The sequence below is a fragment of the Triticum aestivum genome, chromosome 4A, assembly GCF_018294505.1.
Source record: "Triticum aestivum cultivar Chinese Spring chromosome 4A, IWGSC CS RefSeq v2.1, whole genome shotgun sequence".
NCBI lineage: Eukaryota > Viridiplantae > Streptophyta > Magnoliopsida > Poales > Poaceae > Triticum > Triticum aestivum.
The window spans coordinates 615,708,925-615,729,027 of record NC_057803.1 but is presented as its reverse complement, the minus strand read 5'-3'; the positions used below and the strand labels follow the sequence as shown (position 1 = coordinate 615,729,027).

At 41.0% G+C, this 20,103-nt stretch overlaps 2 protein-coding genes across 3 annotated transcripts; both read left to right on the top strand.

Moving 5' to 3' along the window:
* The first annotated feature begins 7,595 nt into the window (after positions 1-7,595).
* On the top strand, positions 7,596-9,487 carry LOC123087600 (uncharacterized). Its single transcript, XM_044509639.1, has 2 exons — positions 7,596-8,825; positions 9,053-9,487. The coding sequence occupies exon 1, from the start codon at positions 7,667-7,669 to the stop codon at positions 8,822-8,824; it is 1,158 nt and encodes a 385-aa protein (XP_044365574.1). The 5' UTR covers positions 7,596-7,666; the 3' UTR covers position 8,825; positions 9,053-9,487.
* Positions 9,488-16,800: 7,313 nt separating this feature from the next.
* LOC123087598 (uncharacterized) lies at positions 16,801-19,637 on the top strand. 2 transcript variants are annotated; one of them, XM_044509638.1, is made up of 4 exons: positions 16,801-17,998; positions 18,127-18,200; positions 18,651-18,918; positions 19,060-19,637. In XM_044509638.1, exons 1-2 carry the CDS (start codon positions 17,164-17,166, stop codon positions 18,156-18,158), a joined length of 867 nt encoding a protein of 288 aa, XP_044365573.1. In that variant the 5' UTR covers positions 16,801-17,163; the 3' UTR covers positions 18,159-18,200; positions 18,651-18,918; positions 19,060-19,637. The 2 variants fall into 2 exon arrangements, 1 of the variants encoding a protein (XP_044365573.1); XR_006441447.1 differs by having other exon boundaries at positions 17,961-18,918; positions 19,044-19,637.
* The last annotated feature ends 466 nt before the right edge of the window (positions 19,638-20,103 follow it).

Genomic DNA, 20,103 nt, shown 5'->3' with positions numbered 1-20,103 from the left:
TTCGGTTTTGTAAGAAGTTGTCATTGTCAAACCTGTTTATGTGACATAAACGTAAGAAACCTCTGATGGGCGATGGGTGGGAGAGACCGAGAATAAATTAGGGTTTCGGCACCTAATATACAGTGTAGACTACTAAGGCTTAATAGGTTGTCGGTTTTTTAGAAGGCTTGTCTAGAGAATATTGCAAAATACCGCCTCGGATTGTTAGATATGCACAATGTTACAATGTCAATGCCTCAAACGTCAAGGATTGTTGAAAACCCCTCCTCGAGGATATCACTAACTAGAGACAATTTTGAAAACCATCGCTTCCTAAAGAAATATGGTTATATAGTAATTATATAAGGTGTGTTCAGGAATACTCCTACTATTAGCTCCATTGACTCCAAGAAGGAGTGGGCCCAAACTCCACGGAACAAAAATTCAGGATCAGAGGGCCCCCGAAGTAACTAAGATTCATGGAGTTCCGGGTAATTACCACCATCAAAGATATAGGTTTACTTTGAGGTAGACAACAAAAAAAAAGTGCATCGCCTACACATTTCCCTTATAGCCGAAACCCTAGCCGTGATCTAGCCACCTGTCACTCCTTTGGTCACCTCAACCTCGCATAGCCCTGACGCCAAGCTCCTCACCCAGGCACCGTGATAAGCTTGTCCTCCTTCCTAACTTGTGCAACCCTGATGCCAAGCTCCTTCTCCCTCTGTTATGATGAGCTCGTCGTGTCGCCGACCTCAAGCCACCGAAGCCTTCAGCTAGCACCTAAAACTCTCACGAGATCCTCTCCAAGGACCACCTGCCCACCTGCTCTCCATCCATTTCATGAGATTTTATGGTCATGGCATGAATATTGACATAACCTGATATTTTAGGAAGAGGGACAATGTGATGGAACTTTACTACTTGAGTACTTGGAAATGTTTCTTCAAAATGAAAAAAAAGCTATTTTGTGGTTCGTGACTATTGCTAGAGTCTAACTTTGTCCTGTCAACTTTATAGGGGTTGGATATTCATTGCTCAGGTGTCAAACTCACATAGCACTCCACGAAAAACAAAAATTTGAAATACAATGGAATCCAAAAGAAAAAAACAATTAAATATTTTTGGAAAAATCAGCTCACTTTGCAAAAAATCGAGGAAAATAAATTCAATAACTAGGCAGACTAATTTAACCAGAGTTTTACATGGAACTAGATGTTTAAATGACAACATTTGAAGAAAATAGGGAAACACAAAATATGGATGTTATAAAAGGACAACATTTAAAGAAATTATTGTTTTTCTATTTCTTGGGGGAAATCGCGAGGTTTTCTTTTTTTTCCTAAACTAAACAATTTTGTTGTTGACCACTTGGCAATATTATTTGGACTACAAATGCTATCGTCATACCACCACGGGAAAATTGAAAGAAAAAAATTGATACTAAAATTACTTAAATTATCATAACCCCTCTCATTGATTTGTCTTTCAATTTCCAACATGTGGAAGAATCGTGTGGTGCTCATATTACCACTACCCTGGAAATTGTCAAAAATCTAAAATAGGCCGATCAGAGAAAACCAAGAACACCGCACTACTCACGTCCCTGCCCCACCTGTCGGATTCCCCATCTCAAAAATTTCCCCATCCCAAACCCTCGCCGCCTTCACCCACCATGCATGCCACCACCGAACGAGCTCCTCGAGGAGGTCTTCTTTCACCTCCCGTCGGACGAGCCAGAGCACATCATGCGCACCTCCCGGGTCAGCAAGGTTTGTCTTGGCTTCCTCTCCGTTAGGTTTCTGATGGTGGAACCAACCCACCAGAGATCAAGCTCTAGACTTGGTAGTGGAAATCTCATTTATTTAATTTTGAAATTATTTCATGCTTTTCGGCGATGTTCGTTTAGTGGGAGAAGACGTTTCTGTCAACTACGAGGTGTCTCTGGTGACTTTGTCAATATCAAGATATTGTGACGACTCAATATCTCGGAGGTGCTTCCGTCCATAGGGTGAGTGTATCTGCATGTATGTGAGTATATGCGGTTTTCCTTGAGAAGCCGCGAGGTTTGCTCTGTTAGAATTTTTTTGTTGACCATTCGACAACATCAAATGAAATCCCAAAAGGCTTTGCAAATGATTTCAGGTTGCAAGCAGGGTTTTTTTTTTGAAAGAAGAAAATGCAAGCACGTAGAAGAATCGCGTAGTTTGCTGCTACCAGCCCAAAGCCCAAATAGAGGCCGATCGGGGAAGGCCAGTCCGGAGCACACAACATTCCTCCTGCAGTGCGCAGTCCCGCCGCAGCAGCCCGAAAATTTCCCCACCCGAAACCCTCGCCACCGACGACCCCGGCAAACCCTCACTGTCTCACACGGAAAACGATTGACGTGGTGAAAAATTCACCCACTTGAATAATAGTAATGCAACAAATCAAATCATTTCAACATGGAGGGATCGTGTAGTTCCGAAAACAACCTGAAAGGTTTATGGGAATCTTACATTCTTAAGAAGTTGATCCCCACTACAAAGCATTCTCTCAACATGCACATACTCCACATCAGCATGCATGCCATGTCATCAATTCAATTACAATTACAACCTAGAGAGCAGACATAAAGCACGACGTTCTGTTACCAGCCCCCATCCATTTCTAGACGTAAACCACAAACTCCTCTAGAACAAAGCGAACGCACGACGTTTCATTAACTCTCAACCGTTTGCAGGCGCAAACCACGGACTCCTCTATCCCCTAATAAAACGATGACCCCTCACTACCTCTAACACCATCTTTTTCCTTCTATTCTGTAGGAAGCGGCGGATGGGTTTCGATCTCTGCATCAGGGAGCTCCCCCGACACGAGCGTCGGTCTGTATCACCTCTGCTGCTCTCTGGTATTCTATCGGGCTATGTTCGCGCTGCTGGTGTGGTTCCCAACATCGCTACAACTCTGTCTTCGTTCCGGCCAAGGTATCTCCGGCTGGAGGTTTGTTCCGCTGGATTCCACCCGGACCGAGCCTGTTGACGGCCAGATTGGAGTCTGGACCTGGTTTTCCTAAAGGCATCAAAAGACCGGGCGTTGACAGCAGACAGTTTGGAGGAGCGCTTCATCCACCTTCCCTGGCGAGCATTCAACAGGGTGCTGCCCTAGCTGATTCAGGGCCGAGCTTCTACTGCGGGGAAGGTAGTCTTCTTCAGCAAGTTCAGGCCCCGTAGCTGTCGATGATGGTGAAACCACGTAATTCATTCTTGTCTTAGTTTCTTCAGAGCTTTTTTTTTTGCGGGGTAGTTTCTTCAGAGCTACTGCTGTTGTAACGCTTGATACTTCCCCACAACCCATCGATTACATGGCCTCCAGCCAGATTTGACCCTTCTTCTCCTCACAAGTCAAAACACCAGGTGCATGTACTCCCTCCGGTCCTTTTTACTTTGCATATTAGGTTTGTCTGAAGTCAATCTCATCCAACTTTGACCAAGTTTATATAAAAAATTATAGACATTCACATAACAACACCAATATCATTAGATTTATCTTGGAATATATTTTCATATTATATTTATTAAATATTATAGATGCTGATAATTTTTAATATAAATTTGGTCAAACTTATCAAAGTTTGACTTTCGGCAAAACCAATGTGCAGAGTAAAAAGGACCGGAGGGAGTATACAGAATTGATGAGGCAGACGACCAGCCCGCTACGGAGGTGAAGGGAGCAGCGGGCCACCCTCCATAATGCAGGTTTGTCCCTTCCTACACCGGCTGGAACGCTGGCTATACATTGTGAGTCACGAGGTACGGACCACAGGATGTCTCTTCCATCTCACTACTACAGATCTTATTCTTTTTAGGATCTTACTAGCACATATGCCCGTGCATTGCAACGGGAGATAAATAGTATGCATTTAAAGTCAGTGACAATTATATGTGCAAGCAGAATCTTATGTGCACATGAAAAAAAGGATGTTTAGCTTCTCGGTTTCGCCACGTGTGAAAGAATCAATCCGCTATTTTTCCATTCATTAATCGAGGGCATTTAAGAGTTTTGTTACGTCACCGTATGTCAGATAAGGCACATGAGTTATTCAATCTACTTTCCTTTCAATCCTTTCGATCGAGAGGATTTTAAGGTATGAAGTTTCTAATTATTCTAGGAGACATGAACAATTTTTTAAATATGGAATAATTTTTTTTAATTATGTACACTTTAGAAAAATACGAAGAAAATATGAAAAGGAACATATTTTAAATTCACAAACATTTTCTGAAAATACCAGCTTTTTTTATAAAAATATTAACATTATTTGACTTTGTGAACATTTTTTAAAAAACGGGAACATGTGTCGAAAATTCAGACTTAACATTATTTGACTTTGTGAACATTTTTTTAAAAACGGGAACATGTGTCGAAAATTCCTAAGATTTTTAGAAAACGTGTATCTTTTATACAAAGCATTATTTTTAATTGTGCAAATTTCACTAAAAAAGAATATTTTTCGAATTTGGAGCATTTTTGAAATGCCATTTTCATTTAAGACATCTCGAACAATTTTTAAAAACAACAATTGTTTTTTAAAAAATGGGAATTGTTTTGCAGGTTCTGAATATTTTTCAAAATAGCAACAAAATTTCGGAATTCTTAACATTTGCAAAAAAATGTTTTTCTTAAGTCTGAATTTTTTAAGAGTTTTTAATTTAAGAAATAAATTCTAAAAGAAAAATAAACTTGGAAGGGAAGAAAGAGATATGGAAAAGGAGAATAAAATAGAAGTAAAACACAGAAACAAAGAACATGGGCCAGCCCACTATTGGTTGTCCTGTGCGAAAATCAGACAAAAAACTATGAACATTATTTGAATTTTTGAACATTTTCTAAAATTGGAACATGTGTTTCATAAGATTTTTAGAAAATGTGTATCTTTTATACACGAAGTACATTTTTAGTTGTGACAATTTAAATAAAAAATTAATATTTTCTTAATTTGATGCATTTTTTTGAAATGCCAGTTTCTTTTTAGACATCTCGAACAATTTTGAAAAGTATGGTCTTTTTGCAAAAATGGGAAACTTTTTGCATGTTCTGAATATTTTACAAAATAGCAAGAAAAATTTGGAATTTTGAACATTTTCAACAAATTGTTTCTTAATTCTTAAAGTTTTTTATGAATTTTTAATTTACGAAATTAATAATAAATTTAAAATAAAATTGGAAGGGAAAAACGAGATATAATAATAATAATAATAATAATAATAATAATAATAATAATAATAATAACAATAATAATAGAAGTAAAACACAGAAACAAAGAAAAATGGGCTAGCCCAATATTGGTTGTCCTGTGCAAAACTCCACTATTTGTCTCCGTGTGCGGGAAATAGTCTTTTATCAACTGCGTGGGTAGACAAATAAGTGGGCTGGCTTCGCTGGGCCAGAGCGCGCGGCCCACGTACAGAAATTCTATTTTAGCAAACAAAGGCATAAAAAATTAGTACCACCTTGGATAGCAAAAAAAGTTCTTTTCAGCGGTGAACGGATGAAAAAACTTGACGAAACGCAGCTTGCTTTATTAGTAGGTATAGATATAGATATAGATTTGCATTCCAGGATTCACTGTATTATTTTGGTTAGTTTAGATTTTTACCATCTAACACATGATGTTTTTTCATTGTCTTTGATTTTGCATCAATAGGCCAGTCTCCTCTCCTGTTTTATTGCACTACTTGCTTGCTAAATCAATTGGAGGCAATTGCTCCTCTTTCCTAACTTGGAGCAATTAGTTTATCTTCAAATATGTATCTTTCCTTCCGTGTATTTCACCTTTTTAATTCTGTGTAGATTAAATTTACTGCTCCTTTCGATGTTATATTTTGGTTAGTTCTATGCAAAGTTAATCATTAGAAAATTTAATAGGATTTTTGTGCAAATTAAAGTTAATCATTGTGGCAAAGCACAAAGAACTTAGCAAGAAAAATTCTTTTTAGCTCCTTTTCTACATTATAATACTCAATGTATACTCTTACTATTATATATGCAATTTTATAGAGATAGACCTAATCTAGCGACTGTTCCCTAGGAGGAAATGAACCCTCTCATAGCCACATGATCAAGATCTGACAGTGACAGTTTTTGGATGAAAAAGCAATAAAATAAATAAAGTGACATGCTTTTGTCAAAAAATGCCATCCTCAAACACTAAAATTGCCAGCCGTGTCATTCGCAAATGTCATCCTAACTAGCAAAATGTCTCTGTCTATTGCAGTCCAATATTTAACATGACCACCATGTGAGGCCCAAACGAGACCACCACACATGCTCTCACCCAAGCCCCAATGAGAAGGTCACACAAAAAACAGTCCACAAACCCACACCACCTCGAACTTTTCCCCTCCCGATTGAAGCCTTCGCCTCCACCCACCACCAACCATGCATGTCGAGGACGGGGCGTCGAGTCATTGGCTGGGCAGCTGAGGTTGCTGCCAGCCCATCCGAGTTCGAGTCCCAGCTAGGACTCGTGGTGCTTGCGGAGTTTCTTCTATAAAAAAAATGCCAATGAGGGTTAGTTCTTAGGTTGGTCTCATTTTTTTAACCATGCATGTCGCTGCCGCTGTCGGACGAGCTTCTTGAGGAGACCTTCCCCTGCCTCCCACCAAACGAGCCCGAGCAACTAAAAAAACTTGAAGAAAAATAACGAAAACCAGCAAAACATAAAACATAAATGTTAAAACCTTTAATAAAAATATGTCATTCTTAAAAAAATATCGATTTTTTCTAGATTTTATTTCTATAAAGAAATAATTGTATTGTTGATTGTTGTAAGGTATCAAATGAAAATATAAATATTGTAGTCATACTGCAATGATAAAATTGAAAATAGTGAAATTATCATGACTCCCTTGTGCTTTGGCTAATGATTTCAAGTTGCAAGCAAGTAGAAGAATCGTGTAGTGCCTTTTTTTTCTTCTTCTGTGAAGCTCCCTCATGGAAATTGTAGTGCTTCTGTCGTTATTTCGTTATTTCTTTAAAGCGAGAAGGTACTTCAGATTTATGGAAGGGCTCAGCGGCGACGACTGCAGCTCCAAAACGCTGGTCCTTAGGGGCATGTGCACGAAGACTTTTTGGCTGTTATCGACAAGATCAAACTAGCTCAAATAAGGGAATGACGACAGCGGCGCTAGTGGTCGTTTGGTGTCTCGGAATCTCAATGTAATTTTTTATGTTTGAGATAATTTGTACTTCCGATAAACTTTTGTATTCCCTCTGTAAACTAATATAAGAGCATTTAGATCACGCTCTTATATTTTAGTGATCTAAACACTTTTATATTAGTTTACAGTTTTAGTGATCTAAACGCTTTTATATTAGTTTATAGTTAGTGATCTAAACGCTTTCATATTAGTTTACGGTGGGAGTAATATATCTTATCTCTTCGGACAAAGAGAGAGAATGGTCTGGTCTGCTTTTTTATTAGAAGAGAGAGAATGCTCTGTTTTTATTTTTTTGAGGGGTGAGTGAATGCTCTGGTTTCCTTTGGAGTCTGAGAATGCTGTGCTCAGCCCAAAGCCCAAAGCCCAAATAAATCTGAGCTCGCCACTATCCATCATCCATCCCATCCTATTCCTTCCTTCCTTTTGCCGCAGCAGCTAAGAAACTTCCCCACCCGAAACCCTCGCCGCCTCCACCAGCCATCACCATGCCGCCGACGACCCCCGTTCCATCTCTGCCGGAAGAGCTTCTCGAGGAGGTCTTCCTCCACCTCCCGCCGGACGAGCCGGAGCACCTCGTGCGCGCCTCCCTCGCCAGCAAGCTCTGGCTCGGCCTCCTCACCGGCGCTCGCTTCCGCGGCCGCTACCGCGACTTCCATGGAGCTCCCCCCATGCTCGGCTTCCTATATACCCTGCCCTTCTTATGTTTCAGTCCGCCGTCGACAGACCCCCGCCCACACTTCGTCTCCACCACGAAATTCGCCGCACGCATTCCCGACGACCTCCGGGGGCACTCGGAGTACGATGCGCAGGACTGCCGCCATGGCCGCGTTCTCATCAGGTGTAAGGATCTGGGACACAGGATGCTCTTCATTTGGAACCCCATGACGGGCTGCTCCACGGAGCTGCGCCCGTTCACAGAATACATGGAGGCCGAAAGCCATGGGGCTGCGGTGCTCTGCGCCCTCACCGGCTGTGACCACCGCGCGTGTCACGAGGGCCCCTTCCGGGTCGTCTTTGTCTACCTGGACCAGGATGAGGGCGAGGGTGTTTGTGTTGCATCCGCAGCCGTGCTCTTGTCTGATTCTGATTCCAGCAAGCGGCCCAATGGCAAATGGTGTGAGCCGTGCTCTCGTCTTCATCTTGTGGACGATGCATTCATTGAGGCAAGACCCCCAGTCCTCGTCCAAGACGCACTTCACTTCATGCTTAGGCACTATGAGGATTATCGTCGTGTAGGAATTCTCAAGTATGACTTGGGCTCTAACTGCTTATCACTAATTGACGCGCCATTGGAGGGGCCTGTCATTGACGATGCCGCCACACTCATGGCGATGGAGGATGACAGCTTGGGACTTGCACATGTGGAAAGGTTAACCCTCAATCTGTGGTCAAGGCAGATGGCTTCTCACGGAGTTGCCTCATGGACTCAGCGTGCAATCGTCGATCTTGGGAACCTTCTCCCCATTCAAAATCCCGAGGAAGATCTTGAACTGCTTGGATCTGTGGAGGGCAGTGATACTGTGTTCGTGACCACGGACATGGGCATCTATGAGATTAATCTCAAGTCACTACGATGGAAGAAGCTGTGGAAGACAGACAAGTTCTGTGCTTTGATTCCGTACATGAGTTTCTACAACCGCTGAGGTATATATCTATATCTGTAGTCCTTTTTTTCTTCTTCTGATTTGGGAATAAAGCTTAAAGTATAAAGTATAAGCTAGTGGAACATACAAGTCACTAGATGTCTAATCAGATTGGAAGTTATATTTGAAATGCATCCTAACAAACTGAGTGGTATGTAACACTCGAATTGTGCTTATTTAATTGGCAATTTATGTTGTATTCACACTGAAAATTCTATGTTTGCACAGTGATGCGGTGAATTGACAACATATGGTTGAGTATGTTTAAGCCAGGAGGCGACTCTCATCATCACAAAAGATGACCAACTTGGAGGCGACAGTGGTCTCTTGATGAATTATGCCATTATTTAGTAGCTGGTTTGGTGCAGTGGTTCTTGTTTTATCATATTGTTATTGGCTTTTGTCAGTAAGCTTGACAGGTCCCCGTGTTGTCTTATGCCATTATTTAGTAGCTGGTTTGGTGCATCGTAAGCGAGTGATTGGATTATGTTTGTAATGAACCTCTAATTTCTTGCAGCTTCAGCTATGTGGCATCTTGTAATTTGCTCAAAAATGCATCTGCAGACAATATCTTAGTGTTTCCATTTAAAAACTTGTACAGTTTGCTCTCCCAGCTTTGATCCAATATCTGAATTCTCATCTTCAAAAAGAGGTGATGAGACATGTCTAGAGCTAGTGGTTCTTGTCTCTCAAGAGATGATCATGGCTTTCTGTATGCTGGCTTGCTGATATGTCTTAATTTATCTTTGAATTTAATTAGTGCTACATGTCAAGTGCTGATTTTATTGCATTTATTTAGCAATCAATGTTATTATGTTAGTGAAATCTTGAGCTATAAGTTGAGGGAACTGACTGACTGAGAAGATGTGATCTGCATGACTGTATGAAGACCTCAAAGAGGTTTTAATTGCTTCAGTAGCTTCATAAAACTGTCAGCTATTTGTTCATTGTTTCTTGCATATTTTTGCCAAAGGTGCATATAGTACTAGACTGCAATATTAGTGAGATGAAGATGTTTATATGTTTGGTCATAGAGTGCAAGGCTATAGTTATTGCAATTGCTTTTTTTTTTATCATACTTTCTAGAATGGCTCATGGATTTTTATTATTTCTTAGACAAGATCTTTTACTCAAAGGCATCAACACACATTTCTCTATGTTTTTCTGTACTTCTTTATAAATCTGCATGTCTTGGAAAAAAATGGATTTACATGACCTGGTCTCTATTCAAGTCTGGACTGTTCCTCCGCTAGGTTACTGAGTTGGCTCCCCCCATTATTCTTCATCAGACAACACACACTTAATAGAAAAACGAGGTTTCTTCTTGGAAAACTTCTGTACTCATGACTTTGTTTCATATTTTCTTCATATGTGGGTGTTCGTGGTAGGTGGTTTGTATTCTTACAGCAGGATATATATTTGTATATTTTTTGTTTTTTTTCAATGAAAATGGAACCGGAGGTGGGCCCCCTGCTCATCAGTTTTTTGGGGGGATATTATTATTTGTGCATTGCTGGGGAGATGCTTGTTATGCTGGTTGAGTATGTTGAAGAGAAGGATGCCACTCTAGTCAACACGAGAGATGGTCATGATTTATCCCACCTTCATCGTGGCTATCCCATATCGTGGCACATACTTGCACATACTATGCTGGCACATACTATCATTAAGATATAATGAAGTAAAGCCTGACTTTCCTAGTTTCTAGGGATTTGATACCCCACCCTTTATGAGATGAACAATTAATAACAATCCCACAAAGGTCAATAGTCAATTGGCGGAAAGGATGAGACATTTTGCCGGAATTCATTCTTCGCAGCAAAAGTTTATTAAACCCCCTGAGGGGTTTAATCATTCATTTTCTCCTCCAAGTTTGTCTGCTATTGGAGAATCAAAAACTGGAGGATTTAATGGTTTACGGTTTATCATGACTGCTTTGGATTATTGCGCATTAAGATTCTGTCTACACAATTCTGCTGTTAATTGCCCAATATCTTCTCTGTATACTTTATATTGGATATATAGCAGTTCACTGAGGTTATCTGCGAGGTAATATCTTAAAGTTTGAAGATCATTACAAATTTCAAGATTCACGATTAGGCTTTCCTACAGTTAGAAATAACAAGAATATTTCATGACTTTATAATCTATGCAGGGGACACATTTTCAGAACAATAGGAAAACGTCATGAGTTTGTTTCAGGCACAAAATACAGTTAGAACGTGTACACGTCAGAAAAAGAAAGGCAGAGCTTTCTTTATAACCTTGCCGATAGAATTTCTAACATTATGCATGTGGCATCTTGGCAAGATATGTAATCCTGGAAGCATGGAAGTTTTCTATTTAGTTTGTTTATTTCTGCTGCCACCTATTTTATCAAAATATTTGCATTTTATAAAGATTACTGCTTCACTACTAGTACTTGTCATCATAATGCAAACTAAAGGTATCTGTTCTGAACTCAATTACCAGCATTGGCAGCTGAACAAAGTTCTCCTTTTCTGTGTGAACTAGTTTCTGTACCTTAATCCCGGCTGAATGAGAATCTTGATTTCAAAAGAGATGGTTCACTTCTGGTATTATGAAACTAATGTGAATCTTTAACCTGCAGGGCTGGTGGCTCTGCTAAGGCGGATAGCGATGGCATTCCTTGTGATGACAATGGCAGACTTGAGTGATCAGCATCTTCGTCTGGCAGGACCACCTTTTCGATAACACCAACTCCTGTCTTGAGTTTCTACCTGGACGTCGCTGTGGCCAGGCACCAGCAGGCCTGTGCACTCAACAGTACTCCCTCATTGCTCGTAAAGAGGAGATATACCTACGACCAACAAGGCAATGGTTCTAGTGCATATGCCATCGACGAGGACATATGGTACGGACGTTGTACCCACCAGGCTTTTGAAGGCGAGGCTAACTATTGCTCTAGTTGAAACTTTGACCAGAGAAGTTATAGTAACGGGTGAGGAGTTCCTGTTGAAAGTTGAAATGGTAGTTCTAGAGAGAGACTTTGAAGGCGGAGAAGGCTCACGAGTTACGTACTAGCATTGTTAGAGAAAGAGAAGATAAATAGCGCCCTTGCTTTCTGAGATGTGTTTGTTGGCCGTGAGGAGGCAATGACACAGTGGGAGATGTATCATCCACGTACTGAACTTTGTGGTGAAGGATCATCGTGGAGAATGTGAGTTTACACATTGCTTTGTGAGTTTACACATTGCTTTGCAATTATTCTTTGTTTCTCGCACTCCTTCCACCTGAATATTTGACAAGTTCTGTCATATTGGCACATCATCTTTAAAGTTTACAACTGCACATATAGATATGAGCACATGAATTCTTTTCTGCACTCTAGATTTTTTTAGGGCACTCGCTGATAAAAGAATGCTTTCTTAATGAAGGATTTTGACCAACATAATTTACTGTTAGTCTGTTACTGCTACTGACTGATTTATGCCATCTCATTGTGTCAAATGCTACTAAAATGGGTGGAAAAAAAATGAGTTCCTCGCTTGTATGACCAATATATATAGTTTACAGAAAGGAGAATGTATTCACTTTTGTTCATCTTGTAGGTTTCTTAGAACAAATTCATCTGTACCTACAATGTTTGTTCCTCTTAGGCCCAACAAACTGACTGATTGATGCTTCTGTTCTGTCCCCCATGCCGACGGGAATTGCATTCAGAGACCACACAGCCCATGCACCGCACAGGATGAGACACGCCTCACCCCGGCTGACCATGTCTCCTTCAATGATATCTAGCGCCCAAGACTCCGGATGAAGTATAGGTATTTTAATTCCAGTTCGAAGCTCCATCTGATTTCAGAAAGCGCATGCCCAGGTGCACTTGAATAATGCATGTTGTGTGTTCTCGTCGCCACCACAGTCGTCACAGAAAGGAATTTGTTCCACATGGTGATCTCGAAGAATCGACCAACAGGGAATGAAGTCTTTTATCACCCGCCACCAAAAACATCTGACGTTGGGAGGTACTTCCAGCTGCCAAAGGGTTTTCCAAGCTGTTTTGAACCCATTAGAACTAACTGCAACCTCTTCTCTATCTTGATTACCAGTAAGCAGTTTGTAGGCCGAACGCACAGAGAATTGGCCCTGTTTATCTGGTTGCCATGCCCAGAAATCATCTCCAGGACTAATGGGAATCCTTAAGATTGCTTCAGCATCTATCTGTAGAAAGTTCTCTCTTACAGCCTGAGCGTCCCAGTCATGCTGATTCACTTCAATCAGTTCACTAGCATATGTGACTGTAGCATGTGCCACTGGTGGTTTTGATTTGTGACTCGTGGGCATACCATCAAAGTTTTTGCTTCCTCGATTGTGACTTGTGGTAAAGGTGATATTTTGTCCGTCGAACCATCGTGTGCTCTAGATCCTTGTGCACCGAGAACTGGAGAGAGCAATGAAAATATATCTCTGGTGTTGCATGTCCGCGCCAAGGTTCTCGTCTATACGGAAAAATAATTTATAATATTTGAATTTTTCCAAATATAAATTTCATATTTACAAAACTACTGTGCTCCAAGAAACCCAGGAGCCAAGGTTCTCGTCTATATGGAAAACAAATTTATAATATTTGAGTTTTGCAAATATAAATATCATATTTTCAAAAATACCAGGCTCCAAGAAACCTAGGAGTCAAAATGGCACAATGTGGATGGTGTTATGATGTTGATGTGCTATCCCTTGCCTTAGGATTATGTTTCATATTCTATTTTTATATGTGTGGAATTTTTTGAAAAATGGTACATACATTGCTAAGGTGATATACATGTCACATCATATATGTGATGTAACTTAAAAGTTAGGTTTTATAGTGTTGTTTTTGCTCCATGCATAGATAAAATAGCTTATAATCACCAGAGACAAAGTTTGATCCCTTAATTTTATATTAGCGGATCAACGCCAAGTGCCAAAACCATGTTTAGCATTGATCCATTGTTGCACTAAAAGTGATTTTGATGATGATATGGAGTGGACAATTAGAAGAATAAAATAGGTTCAAGACCCACTTGAAAATTTTGGTTTATTTGGCATAAATCTTTTTTTTCTAAAGATTATTGCTCATTATTTAGATCAAAATATTTAAGAAAAATAAAATAAAATATAGGATAACAACATAGACCATAAATATGTGTTATGAGATTTTTCTAAAATGTACAAAATAAATCAATTTAATTTATAAAAATCCATTGGATTTCTAGTGAATTATGCATTTTAATTTCTAGTTTTTCTATTTCTACTATTATTTCCTTTTTCATTTTGTAAGGAACTATAATTGTCAAACCTTTTTTTTTTTGCATAAACACAAGAAAGCTTTGATAGGCGATGGAGGGGGAGCCCGAGAATAAATTTGGTTATATGGCGTTGACTACTTGGTCTTAATAGGTTGCCTTTTTTTAAAACGGCTTGGCGAGCTTTGGGATCATTGTGACCTAGCCAGCCACCGCTTTCCAAAAAGCTAGGGTTCATCCACCTCCCGCCGGCGCCGGCGCCAGTCCACCCTGTCTCCGGTGGCCTTAGGGCCATGGGGGCGGAGTGGATCCCGGGCATTGCCGGTGGGAGGCTCCGTTTTTAGATATTTTTTTGTGTTTTGTGAGGGTTTGTGTCCTACTCAGTAAGGCGAGACGACGGCGGACGGCGGCGACTCCTTGTAGATGAAATAAATGTCTCCCCACCTAGTCCTTGTTCCCTTGATGCATCTAGTATCGTCGGTGGGCGTGTAGAGGTGTGTCTCCGGCGAATATGTATTTGGTGGATTTGCTCGGATCTGTTCATCGTTCGTTTATGTTATTGTGTCTTCGGATTGGATCCTTCTGATCTACACTCTTCATCGGCGGCAGTTGTTGTTTTGGCGTGTTGGTTCTATGGGCCTTAGCACGATGACTTTTTGGCTGTCTACTACAACAAGGTTTGCCCGGCTCCAATGAGGGAGGAGCGATGACAACGGCTCTCGCTTTAGTGCTTGTAGTCGTCGCTAGGTGGTCTACGAATCTGAATGTAATTTTTATTATTTCTAGTGTTTGTTGTACTATCATTATTGAAGATGAATAGATCGGAAATTTTACCGGCAAAAAAACAGACGGCTTGGCCTAAAGAACCCTTGGAATCAGATATTGCTAAATACTGCCTCGGACTTTTAGATATGTGCAACATTTGTAAAAATATCAACACTCAAATGTCCAGAATGCGGAAAACCCTCCTCGAGGATATGAGTAACCAGAGATTTTTTTTTCAAAAACAGTCAGTTGCTAAGGATATCTAGATATATATAGCGTGTTCAAGAATAGTTCAACTATTAGCTTTGCTGACTCATGACGGAGAGCTAAATCAAGATCGAAGGACCCCCGAAGTAACTACGATTCATGGAGTTCCGCGTAATTATCGAAATATGCCACCAAGAAAGATGTCGGTTTAATTTAAGGTTCCCTTGTAGCCGAAACCCTAGTCATGTAGCCCTGATGCCAAGCTCTTCGTCCAGCCATCGTAAAAAGCTCGGCCTCCCGCCTAACTCGCACTGCCTTGACACAAGCTCGTCTTCCCGCTGTCATGATGAGCTCAACCTCCTGCCGACCTCAAGCCACCGAAGCCTCCAACCGAGACATACAACTCTCACCACGTCCTCTCCAAGGATGGCTTGCCCACCTCCTATCCATATATACATTTTATGAGATATTCCCCATCACAACATGAATATTTACACCTACACGACCTTATATTTTAGAAAAAGGGACACTGTGATGAAACTTTACCACTCCCTTCGATCCATATTAATTGACGCTGCTCTAGTAGTACATGAAAATGTTTCTTCAAGATGGAAAAACTATTTGTGGTCCCTGAATATTGCCGGAAAAACTATACCAGTTGGATATTCATCGGTTGGGTGTCAAACTCATATAACACTCCAAGAAAAACATTTTTTTTACCATGGATGAAAAAACTTTTACAATGAAAGGCAATCAAATCTGAAAGTTTTGTATTAAAAAAAGATTCTTTCGGAAAATTAGCTCACTTGACAAAAATTCGAGGAAAACAAATTATATAACTAGGCCTAATTTTAAAAATGATTGCCTTTCTAGATTTTTTTGTCAAAATCTTGAGGTTTGCATTTTTCCTAAAATAAACAATCATGTTGTTGGTTTTTGGTCAACATTAATTGAATCTGCAAATGCTACCACAATACAAATGAAAGAAGTTCAGGATACTGAAATTATGATGACTATTCTCATTATTATTTTTTTGAATTTGGTGTGTGGATGCAGCAAGGATAAACGCAGTGAAAGAAAAAGGGCCCTTTGGCTAGGGTTTCTCATGCCTCCCGCCGGTGTCATCGCCAGCTTATCTCGTCTTCTGTGTTCTCAGGGTCATGGAGGTGCAGTGGATCTTGTCCCTTGCCGGTGGGAGGGCTTCGTTTTTTCATGCTTTTTTGAGTTTTGTTAGGGTTTGTGTTCTGCTTAGAGGGTGATGTTTTAGCCTCGTCGGAAGGCGTGTGGAGGTTTGTCTCTGGCAGATCACGTGGGATTCAGTCGGTGTTTGTTTTCGATTGATCCAGGTGGATCATGTCTTCGTGTGTCTATAGGTTAGATCCTTCTAATCTACATTTCTCTTCATCGGTGGCTGTTGCTGCTCTGGTGCATTGGTCCTATGGACCTTAGCACGTCGACTTCTCAACTGTCTACTACCACAAGGTTTGCCTGGCTTCGATGGGGAGGGACGATAACGACGGTGCGTCTTTGACTCGCTTCAGTGCTTGTAGTTGTTGCTAGGTGGTCTACGAACCTGGATGTATTTTTTACTGATGATATTTTTTGTACTACCTTCACAGTTGATGAATAGATAGGAAAAATTTTCTCGAAGAAAAAATTGAATTTGAAAGAATCGTGTATAGTGCCACTATCATGAAATGTCAAAATTTGAAAGAGGCCAAAGTAGAGGAAAGAAAACCCGGCCCAGCACACAAGACCAAAAATTTCCTCTTTCACTCCAAAATTTCCCCATCCGAAACCCTCGCAGCATCCGCCCACCATGCCGCCGCCGCCGCCGCCGGCGCTGCCGGACGAGCTCCTCGAGGAGGTCTTCTTCCGCCTCCCGCCGGACGAGCCCGAGCACCTCGCGCGCGCCTCCCTCGTCAGCAAGGTCTGGCTCTCCCTCCTCTCCGACTCTCGCTTCCGTGCTCGCTACCGCAACTTCCACGGAGCTCCCCCAATGCTGGGCTTCCTTTGTTCCCGGCGCTCGAACTCCGTCCATGAGGTAGAAGATAACATCCCACACTTCTTCCCCACCACGAAATTCCCTGTGCGCATTCCCGACGACGACTGGGGGGGATGGAGGTACACTGCGGCCGCGTTCTCCTCGGCGATGACTCTTGCGGCCCCCTTTCGCTCGTCGTTTGGGACCCCATGACGGGCTGCCGGAGGGAGCTGGACCCACCTGACCACTTGGGCAGAAGCTATGGGGCAGCGGTGCTCTGCCCCGTTGCCGGCTGTGACCACCGTGCGTGCCACGCAGGCCCCTTCCAGGTGGTCTTCATCGGTGTGGACATGATGGAAGATGGATGTCTTGTGCGCGCTTGTGTGTCCTTGCCGGTGGCGGGAGGTTGGAGCAAGCCCTGCTCTGATTTTTGTTTTAATAAGTGGAGCGAGCCGTGCTCTGCTCTTCATCTTGGGTCTACATTTTGGGACGGAATGTCTCCTGTCTCCGTCGAAGATGCACTGTACTTCAAGCTCGACTATTTCGGAGATGATCACATGGCAATTCTCAAGTATGACTTGGGATCTAACTGCTTATCACTGATTGATGCACCGTTTGCCGGGTCTATCCTTGTCAATGCCGCTATCCTCATGGCGATGGATGATAACAGTTTGGGGTTTGCACATGTGGACAAGGTAACCCTCCACTTGTGGTCAAGACAGGGAGGTTCCGATGGAATTGGGTCATGGACTCAGCGTACAGTCATCGATCTTAATAACCATCTCCCCATTCAAAATCCCAATAAAAGATTTAGATTGATTGGATCTCTGGAGGGCACAGATATCATTTTTGTGACCATGGGCCTTGACATCTATGAGATTAATCTCAAGACATTACGGTGGAAGAAGCTACAGAAGAGAGAAAAGCTTTGTGGTCTGATTCCGTACATGAGTTTCTACAATCCACAAGGTATATTTGTATTTGCTGAGAACAGGATGATCATAGGACCAGCATCATGATTGTGGCAAGTTGTGCTGCTGTCAGCCCTCCTCTTAATGCAGAAGCAAAATGTCTTCTCTGTCCAACTGTGTTTGCAGAACTAATCCAGATTCAGCAGATCAGCTCCTAACAGATAATCAAACATTAGCTGCAGCTGCAGCTGCGGCTTCAGGTAACCTCTGTTCCAATCCAAGGCACTGCAAAATTCGACCAGATGCAGATTTCTTCCATGCTTATAATGATCTACGATTGATGATATATCGCATCTCTAGAAATATGAATGGCGTGGTGCATAATTTTGCTAAACTCTTTGAAACTGTCTATTATCCCCCTCTGCTTATTGTACTAGTTCACTTCAGCTCACAGTGCTGTGCAATGGCCATTGTTGCTCAGGCTGAGCACTTTGTTCATAGATGTTAAATATGTTTGAATTTGGAATAAATTAATGTTTGGTCAGAGATTGCAAGGGCACAATGATCATTGCTATATTTTTATTAAACGTGTCTGACAGCATTATTTTGTAAATCCTGTAAATTAGAAAAAATAACTGAAGCCAGCAAACTGCATATATATGTAGGAGTTCCTCATTTGAATGTAAATGAGGTGTGGCATGTTGTTGCAGATGAAAGTGGTGGTTTAGCAAAATGTGTGGATTTTGCAATCAACTCTAATGTTAAAATTGTGCATATACTGGGCACTGACATGTCAACTAAGATGAGGGAGGTTACTGCCAAGCATGCTAAAAAAACATGTATTCACAAAGACAAGGTGCATATTTTCTATCTGGCAGCCCAAGCAAAAGTGCTGTTGTGTTCACTGCTGTTGGAGACGCCAGATGTTTAATATCGGAGAAGTTTGTTTCGGTTGATGATCTTACAGAAATGGAGAAGGTATTCACTTTTGCTCATCTTATCAGTTTCGTAGAATAAATTCACCCATACTTCCCCTCCTACCAGTTTTGACCTTTACCATCTGTTCTTACAGCTTGTGCTAAAAAAAAAATCTGTTCTTACAGCATTTGTTCATTTTAGGATATAGCACATGCAGCAGTGAAACAAGAATAGGAAGACTGGGAGAATGTCTCTGGCCTCTGACAGTGAAACACTTTTGGAGAACCCGTCACAGCTCTTCAATATGAGATCCCCATAATTGTGCAAAAATCTATTTTACCAATTGCCACTGGTGGTTTAGATTTGTGACACGTGGACATACCATCAGGTGATATTTTGTCCGTTGAACCATCGTGTGCCATAGGATCCTCGTGCACCAGGAACTGGAGAAAGCAATGAAAATATATCCCTCTGGTGTTGGATGCCTGCGCCAAGGTTCTCACCGACGATCAGGCATCACGAGAGGCTTGTGTGACGGCAGCTGAGACAAAGAGGTGACAGACCAAATGCAGCAAAACTTGATTCAACAATTTTGAGACAACGAATGCAGTTCCTATGCTAGAATATATGTCATTTGCTTTATCTGGACAATATTAAAGTTGGTTGGTAGAATTCTCTCAATTAGTAAATCCTTACCAGCAGAGATGCGGTAGTAGATTGGTTGTACACAAAACAAAATTTCAGGGCATGGTGATGATTGTCGTTTTTTGTGATTTGAACCATGTCTATTATATTGAGTATCATGGGGTACATGGAACAATAGATTCTGGGCTCCACCAGACCTGATATTTCAAAAACTTTATTTTTCAAATGATTTTTTTGAATTGTTTTGTATATATGTACATATGGATTTAAACTATGTATGTGTACATTTTCATTAATGTTTCTGTCTGTCTGTGGGTTACACAAGATACATATGTGGATTATAAATGACTCTACTATTTTTCTGTTACTGGGCTAAAGATAGATGAATATGGTGGATTGAAAATATATCTTCTATTTGCTGCTATGGATCTACAAATTTAGATGTGTCGTGTAATCTATAAATTAGTGTATTATTTAACAATAATCATTGTAATGTATAGATGGAAAATTAATTTAGAATTATTGGAAACTTCCAAATATAAATTTCATATTTCAAAAATACCGGGATCCAAGGAACACATGAGCTAAAATGGCACACTC

Coding starts and splice junctions, on each gene's coding strand:
- LOC123087600 (XM_044509639.1), top strand. CDS start 7,667: ATGCCGCCGACGACCCCCGTTCCATCTCTGCCGGAAGAGCTTCTCGAG.
- LOC123087598 (XM_044509638.1), top strand. CDS start 17,164: ATGGAGGTACACTGCGGCCGCGTTCTCCTCGGCGATGACTCTTGCGGC. Junction 17,999..18,126: donor GAGTTTCTACAATCCACAAG/GTATATTTGTAT, acceptor CTGTGTTTGCAG/AACTAATCCAGATTCAGCAG.